The 9,092-nt window shown below is 35.6% G+C and overlaps 1 protein-coding gene across 1 annotated transcript; it reads left to right on the plus strand.

The window, feature by feature from the left end:
- The first annotated feature begins 3,337 nt into the window (after nt 1-3,337).
- LOC107733449 (E3 ubiquitin-protein ligase TRIM39) lies at nt 3,338-8,782 on the plus strand. The gene is made up of 10 exons (XM_016545065.1): nt 3,338-3,389; nt 3,504-3,631; nt 3,709-3,807; nt 5,302-5,433; nt 5,546-5,680; nt 5,925-6,053; nt 7,632-7,683; nt 7,805-7,831; nt 8,108-8,134; nt 8,250-8,782. The coding sequence occupies exons 1-10, from the start codon at nt 3,377-3,379 to the stop codon at nt 8,780-8,782; spliced, it is 1,275 nt and encodes a 424-aa protein (XP_016400551.1). The 5' UTR covers nt 3,338-3,376.
- The last annotated feature ends 310 nt before the right edge of the window (nt 8,783-9,092 follow it).

Below are 9,092 nucleotides of genomic sequence, written 5' to 3' on the forward strand. Positions count from 1 at the left end.
GCAGAGAGTTCTGGGATTATTTTTCAGATCAGATGTGCAGTCCTGCTAATGCTGGAGTTCCCCTTTAGACAGGTAAGATAACATGACACGGAGGTTACGGTAGTTAAGGGTCATGCAGTCTATCAGGGCATGTTACCATAGATTACATAAACTCATAAATTTACAGTTAATCAATTACAGACCTCGCAAAATATGTCCTGTTGATATTGTGTTTTCCAGTCAGCCTACCAAAATGCATCACCGCCCTGACGACTATCGTGAATAGTGATATAAATTCCTTCCTTGATTCACAACTGTTCACTCGCTTCTAGAGGTAAACCGGATCGTAGTTGATCATTTGCACATGTTTTTAAGTCTTGCCAATTTAAACATTCAAGCGTTTTAAATCGTGCACACATTTTTATCACTGAGGTGCCATGTAAATTTATTTTTACAGATGTCCACATGCTAAAAAGTTTGTTTTTTGAAAGATTCATGAATTAAAAGATGGAAAATGTCCATTACCATCTCATCCTAATGTCATTTGAGGGTGTGAAAACACTGTTACTAGGATAAAGTCCATGCCATCAGCTGCTGTATCTTGAGCAGATAATCAGCATTTCCCCCGAAAAGGTCAAACATGTGATTTACACAACATGCCATTATCATTAGCCTACATTTTTTTGGCTGTGATTATATAGCCTAGATACTCGCTAGTGAACAAACAACATTGAGAAATTAATGAAATGCATGAACTTCTGGGTCATTCCTGGGATTCAGTAATGTTTCAGTCCCCCAGACTTTATACAGTCATGGTTCACCAAAATGAAGTGTTAAAAGCATTTCAATATACTTTGATATGCCCCTTATAATGACTAAAAATAATTGTTGCATTTTAATTATTTTAATGTTCCTGTGGCTCAGTGGTAGAGCATTGTGTTAGCATCGCAAAGGCCGTGGGTTCAATTCCCAAGGAACACACATACTGATAAAAAATGTTTAGCCTGAATGTACTGTAAGTCACTTTGGATAAAAGCATCTGCTAAATGCATTCATTTAATTTAATAATTTTTAGCATAAAATAATGTCTTATACGCATTTTGTCACCTCCCTGAGGCACTTCACTTAGTTTGTACTTTAGAAAATTATCAACTAAATGTGCACAGTGTCTATAATTTTTGGCAATAATGTAAACATTTATTTGTGTTCTTTTCTTGTGAAAAATATTTTTCTAAGAAAATGCAAGATATTTTATAAAAAACAGACTTTAAAGTTATGTCCCTCAGTCTGAATTCAACCCTGTCCATTCTACGCCCATAATAGACTCCACCCATATATGACATAATTGACCAGAAATGACATTATTCAGGTCTCTTTAATATCCTATATTAATATCATACTTTCTATTTTTTTTTCAACATTTTATTTGAATCCATAAGTATACAATGTACTTATTTTATTGTTGCTATATATGGTCTACATGAGGAGCAGTAGCCATTCTGAGTGAAGAAGCACAACCCCGTCAAACTCAACCTTAGTATATGTATTTTTCATTGTTACAGGGTTGTAAACTTGTGACAGGGTTGAGTTATTTGCTTCATTTATTAAAAAAATTAACAAAAAAATAGTCATGGTTTCAGTACATTAAAAAAACATCTCATATCCCCAAAGACAAGTCATATTTTTGATGAATTATTTGATGTAATATGTCCACTTAAACTTTGACAAGCATCATACATCAGAAATTGCACCCACATTAGCAGCAGTAAATCAATGTTGGCCATGCAGATATGCCTAACCCAGAAAGACGTGAACAATATGAGAGAGAAACAAAACTGAAAATGACAATTTAAAGCAATATATCCCTTCAAATGTGTTACCGTCTTCAACCCCATCACACCATGTCAAATTAATATTTTTGGAAAAAAATAGGGAAGACAATTAAGTATGAAAGCATTTCTTGCTGATTACCATCTGACATCGAAATTATCATTATTATTATTATTATTATTATTATTATTACAAAAAGAAAGAGACCATAAACACGCAATTTCTCCATTTTTAACTTCAGTCCTATGAAAATTATGATAAATTTGAAATTTTTTTGTCTTTAAATTTTTATTAGAGACACACAATCAGTAGGTAGATGTTTGTTTTATAACAAGTTCTGTGTAAAATCCATTTTAAACCAATCACATTTTGGGGCTGAGAATAAATGGTGTCTAAATCTGAAAAACTCTTAAAATAATATGAGGCCTTTAATGCTTGAGGTGGGAAAATATGTTTTTTTTTTTTAGAGGTTTGATATGTTCCTAATGATGTGGGGTATTTAGGAAATTAATCATATGTAGTTGAAAAAAATGTATATTCCAAATTGAAATGTTACCGAATCCCAAGAATAACCCTTCTTTTATTGGCTTTTCGAAAATTTAAGGTAAGAAAAAATAGATCAGTTTATTGGATCAAATGATCATAATAATAATTTTCTAGTGAACTCTTTCACATGTGGACAGCATTCATTCTTTGATAGTTACATAACCTATTTACTGTCATATAAAAATCCATGTTTTATATCTACTGACTTATAAAATCATGCAGAGGAAGGATGCTTGCGCAAATGTGAGGTCTTTTGAGTAGTATGCAAAAGGTTATATAAAGGTTACTAAATATTAAAAACTGACGAAACAACTCCACATACAGTCTTTTAGTGAGTGTTCAGTGAATCAGTAAATGCACATGTGGCATGATAGTTCATGCATGATATGCAGTGTGTGAGTATCTTCCCTTTTGGCATCGTGCCATGTTGACTATACTCACTGAATCATTGCTGGGAAAGACCATATCTCATCACGTAGCTTTTCTGGCCTCCACCTCATACAATCATGACAATAATAATTCAGGTCCAAAGTTCAGATTATGCAGACGATGAGCTAAAACAGGGGCTGAGAGAGCACCAACGTTCAGTTTCACCAGACACCCTCAGCGCTGACTTGCTTCCCCAACACTTCATCATGGGTAAGTTTCATTTGAGTCTCATGCATAGCTTTTATCATGATGCCAATTACAAGGTGCCATTACTAAGAAATTAATATTATTGTTAACTGCTTTGATAGAAGTATTATGATTATTATTACATTTATGCATTTGGCAAGCCCATGATGTTATCAACAGGAATAATTATGATGATTATTGTTATTGTTATTATTATTATTTTGGCCTAGTGATTTTTTTTAGCAATTTTTAATCATATTTAAGTTAATATGTTATTTTATATTTACATTAATTTACATTAACAATATAAATACATCCCTCTAAAAAAGTTATAACTTTTTAAAAATATATCTCTTGTATAGGTGAACAGGCAAACACTCTGAAGAGCATCCTGAAGGACAACAGTATGGCACTAAAAAGTATGTGCATGCTTGTGTTTCTGTTTAACTGTAACATATTACATTCATTTCAAAGTGGAAGCATAGTCAGATGAAACTAACTGAGTAAGAATCCTTTCTTTTCCTCTACCCCAGTGCCCCAGAAGCAGAGTAACTCTGTTGGGGTTGTGCGCTGGACACTATCAGAGAAAGATATTCAGGTCCACAGTTCTGCACCCACCAGCCCCTTCAAGAACAGTAGTGGGTTTTCTACCCGTTCACAGGTAATACTAACTCACGGATGGATGTTATGGTAGATCAATGTTCGGCCATGATCACAATATTTTGTGTTGGTTTCCAGCAAAGGCAACGTCAGCAAAGCCTGAATGATCTCCGGAGTTTGGATGAGTGCATAAGATTCATAAACCACTGGAAGCAACAGGTGGCACAAGTTTGCAAGGTAGGCCATGGATTATTTTAAATATATAATATAATGTATATTTTTACCAGTAATACTGGTAAATCATCAAGCATCATATATATATATATATATATATATATATATAGACACAAGTAGACGTGAGATATGGCTGTATATCAGCACGGCTGTGATTCGGCCATAGGCACGAGGCTGCAGGGCAGGCTGAGTGCTGTGGGTAATCACAGCGTGTCGATTTACAGCCATATCTCACGTCTACTTGTGTGATATTGCTTATATCTTGTCGACACGGGATCATGAGCGCTGAACGGGCTGCTGACGTCCTGGAGCTCACAACTCCGAAAACGTCCAAGCTAATTTTCAAATAGACGTTATCTTCAGTAACAAACCTCATATTTGAAGTACAAGTAGATTCTCGTCTAAAATGCTCTTAAAACTACACAAAAACAGTATTATTTTTTAAATTATAGTGGATTTGGGCATCCGCACACACACATATATTTAGACAGATGTGTTTAAGAGCCTAAGTTATAATTTCTTTGCAAACTCCTCTTTGCGTGCAAACTCAACGGCAATCAGTGACTTTTTTTATTATCCTTGCTTTTATATGATAAGCGTTGCCATGAGAGAAATGTATGACGCTTGATGATTAGTTTATGTTTGCCATGGTAACTGATAACAACCTATATCAATAACCTAGCAATACTGTATGTGAAATTCTGGGCCTGATGAACAGTGTTCATATCATATATCAGTTATTTATTTTGGCTTTATATAACAATATAAAAGAAAGTTATTTAATATTGTCTGTAATATGCTTATTATGCTTTTCCCTTTGACATTAAGAACCAAAATTGCATCAGGAGATGGCAAAAGAAGAATGATTTTAGGGATACAGCAATTTTAAACCGATACTGATAAGCCAATATTTATAGTCATGTTATGGTCAATAACTGATAAACAGACAATATAAAACAATATCTTTACTCTTGTTTAAATAAACAAACAATAAATCACTAAGAACTAAAATCATTTTAAATGCTACAAGAAAAATTAGTGTCTCATCACATTATAATGTACAATATGAAAAATGGATATTCATTTTAAATTTTGCTAAAAATGTAATTTGACAGTGTAATTAAATTACCAGTGTTTTTAAAGATTTAAGAAATAGTTCACCCAAAAATGAAAATTCTGTCATTACTCACCCTCATGTCGTTCCAAACCCATAAGACCTTCATTCATCTTGAACCACTGATGTCATATGGACTATTTTAATGATGTCCTTACTACCTTTTTGGGCCTTGGACGTGGTAGCTCCGTTGCTGTCTATGCAGGGTCAGAAAGCTCTCCCGATTTTTTTCAAAATGTTCATTTTTGTGTGAAGTCAGCATATAAATAGGGGAAGTGAGCATGCACAATTAAATATCCAAAATCAACTGATAATAAATTAAACAAACATCTATATGCTTCCTATATATCATGCATCCATTAATTTGTGTCTGTGATTCACAGAATGAGGATGATCCCGGTGAAGGGTGCAGCAGTCAGGCAGAGAGGCAGAAAGACCCCAGAACTGAGCGCAGTCTTGAGGAGTGTCGCAAGCTTATTCTGCAGTGGGCCAGTGAACTTCAAAGTGCAGACAAGGTGAAACTGACTGTACTACAAAAAAAGACAAAACATCTCAATCATACTGTTCTGTTCATCATATACGATGGCTTGCTCAAACTAAGCTTTCTTTGTTCCTGTGTGACCCCAGCTCTCTAAAAAGCATCCATGGATGAAGGAGAGGATTGATGAAGAGGAGGAAGAGGACACAAAGGAGGATAAAGATCAGGGTGATGTGGTGCAGAAGATCACGAAGTGGGCCAAAGAGATACAGAGTGTGTCAGAGGTGGGGCAGCAAGCATATCTGTATTATCTAGAACACAGGTTTCTTATCCGTTGTCACAAACACATTAAGTTGTTCTAAGTCCAGTCATGGTTTTCTGCTTTCTTGGAAATAGTTTATCTTTCAAAGTCTCCACTTGTAAAAGAGCACTTTAATATACAGTACATGTACATTTAACTAGCCTATAGATAAGATAATCAAAAGTGATGAAAAGTATGTAATGTTTGTTCTTTCTGTCGAAATGCAGAGCTCTGGAATGCTGGGAGATGAACTGGCACGGCTGTTGCGTCTCCTGGGACTGAAGAAGAAGAAGCTGGTTTCCCTCATGCCACTGCTGGAGTTCATCACTTGGAGTTTGCTGAAAGAAGACAGCAAGGTGGGATGGCTAGGAATGTACTTCTTTCACCGTTTGTGTTTGGGACATAATGTAGTGTAAATGTTTTGGAACGTGGTGCCATTTAATGAGGAAATGGCGATTATATAAAACTAAATAAAGAAAAAAAAAAATAAATAAATAAAATAAAAAAAATCACACATTGAATTACTATAGGCAACAGCAATAATCAAAAGATGAACATTTATTATTAAGCAAGAACACCCATGGACAAAATACAAGACAAATTTAATTTATTTGGGTGAATACAGCATAGTTTACGATATTACATACATTTAAACTCGTTCAACAAGCATTTTAGAAATAAACAAGGCACATTTAAAAGTAGCATTTTAATTTAAGTGTATTCAACCGTTCTCTGTGATCGCTTTTTACCGAAATAGTGCTAATTCTCGTGCCGGTGGGTCGCTGAAATCTGAGCCGGTGAAGGGCTGCTGTTCACGGGGGAACTGCAAACTTTAGACCGCGGCCTCGCGTTTCACTCGCAGCTGAAAGATGCCGCGAGTCCGCGACTGACTACAAAACCTGCCCAAAAACAAACAGTACTGAAATTAGAGAACATATTTTAACATAAAATTAAATTACATTCAGTATTATAACGAATAAAATCCATTTATGTTATGCAAGGCAAAGGAGTTTCCAGCGCGAAATGACCGCGGCTGACGCAGCTGACTGACACTTCGTCCTTATGTTGCGTTGCGTAAAATAATATAATTTACACCACTTTAAAGACTTTGTAAATGAAATAAAATGTATACAAACCTTTATTTCCCCCGAAATAATTCACCAAATCAGCGGCGGCGGCGCTGAGAACCGCTCTCTCCTGTGGACTTAAAAAGCCTGTGTTGTTCTCAGCAGAGAAGTTTCACCGGAGACAAGCTCAACCCAGCGGTTAGGTAGAAAAAAAATAACCCAGCATTAAAATGACCCAGCACCTGGGTAAAAATATTAAAAATAACCCAATAAAATGACCCAACAGGCTGAACCCATCATTTGGGTTAAAAAAAATGATAACCCAGCATTTTTTAGAGTAAGTATAACTTTTATAAAGAATATCTCTTTGGATTTGAGACTTTAGTCTTTGCAACTTTACAGATCTTCTTTATGCACCAAGAGCTTGTAACACTTCAAAGAGAAAGGAAAAATTGAAATCGCATCATATGACCTCTTTAAATGAGCAAAGTGCAAGAGAGCAGCATTGGTTTACAGCCTGTGACCAGTTATTGCAGTCTGTGATGTTTGAGCATTTGCATTTGAGAGACATTTATTATGTACTGTAAAACATTATATTAAATTGTGTTTGTTTAAAAGTGATCAAAAATCATTTATTAAATTATGATTTTAAAAATCATAACTTTTTGGGTTGAAATATGGTTTGATCAGCATGTTATCCGTGTGGTAAAAGTTTGGTGGCAGGTCCAACTTCAAACAACAAAGTCTGTAAATACATCATATCATGTCATTTTAATCCTAGTACAGTCTAAGTGATACAGGGTGTCTCATAAGATCCCTTTATTAAAATGTCTTGCTGCTAATTCATGTTTTTAATATTTATTTTAGGGCATGGTTCCTCATCTATGGCTTTCAGCTAAGCAACGCACCTGGAAAGCTGGTGAGGGAACCGAAACCTAACCTAACCTAAAATGAATAAAGCTGAAAATATGAATAAAGCTGAAAAGTACACTAATGAATATTAGTAACTTTCTTCTTGGTTCTTTTTTGTTTTCAAACAGGCATGCCACGATATATCCCTAATTCAGGTAACTATAACTTTTATTAGACCCCATGGAGCACATTTGAGATATTAAAAAACAATAGCATTTCTATGACTTTCCAAAAGAGGGAAAAAAATTGAGAGAGAGATTGATTAGGGTCAAAAGAAAGAAAGATTTCAAATTTGAGTTAAATATTTGTCTGAAATTTAATGAATAAAACAAAGTATAGTGTTATAAGTGTGCATTTAAAAAATGAAAGAACTAAAATTTGAAGTTTGAAAAAAAAAAATGAAGACTCAATATTTTTCTCTTTTTTTTCAGTCTGGAACTGGATTGTCAGTGCAGGAGGTAAGTTTATATCTTTTAAATTTGACCTTCCCCCCCAAAAACCCTTCACTCCAGCATTAACAAACAAGTGTTAAATGCATCAGTCCTAATGCCCTCACGTCCTTCTTTCAAATAGCTGATGTAACTCTTGATCCCCTGACCAACCAAGCTTGGCTGCAGCTCTCTGATGACCACAAGAAAGTTCAGGAGGGCCTAACAGAGGCCAATCTGCCTTACAGCCCTCAGCGTTTTGACAGCTTGCCCTGTGTCCTAGGCTGGGAGGGCTACATGAGTGGCCGCCATTACTGGGAAGTGGAATTTGCAAACAATGGTTATTGGAAAGTTGGAGTGACAACTGCTTCCTCAAAGAGGCATGGCCGCTTTCCAATGAATCCTTCTACTGGTTATTGGGTCCTGTGGCGCAGCACACGTCAATTTTTCGCATGCACCAATCCCGAAACAGCACTGCCACTGCTGCTGGTGCCCCAAAGGATGGGAATATACACTGATTACGAGGAGGGGCAGATTTCCTTCTACAATGCAGAGAACAAATCACACATCTACACCTTTACGGGACACTTTCGTGAGAAGCTGTACCCTTTCTTTGCCCTGCTTGATGGCAGGGGAGTTATAACTGTATGGTCTCCTAAAGAGCATAGCCGCTTTTAACAACAGAGCAGGTTTAAAAGATCATCTTTCATTCTTTGCCATATAAAGCCAAATAAAAATAGCGACCTTTCCATTTAGATCAATCAACACTGTTGTGGGCTGGACCTGCTCAATGAGAGCTATTAAAACTACAAAGTAAAGATTTCAATTATTTCCTCAAAATGATTGCTACACTTATGTATCTCTTTATTCATTTATATAATGATTATAAAAATGTATCTATGCTTGTCTACTTTCATGTATGCAAGTAACAGTATGTGTTTTGACACAAATATTTAATGTGTGTTGTCTCTGTTCATCCTGCAACCAT

Source organism: Sinocyclocheilus rhinocerous, unplaced genomic scaffold, assembly GCF_001515625.1.
Source record: "Sinocyclocheilus rhinocerous isolate Xijiao unplaced genomic scaffold, SAMN03320098_v1.1 scaffold2385, whole genome shotgun sequence".
NCBI classification, from domain to species: Eukaryota; Metazoa; Chordata; class Actinopteri; order Cypriniformes; family Cyprinidae; genus Sinocyclocheilus; species Sinocyclocheilus rhinocerous.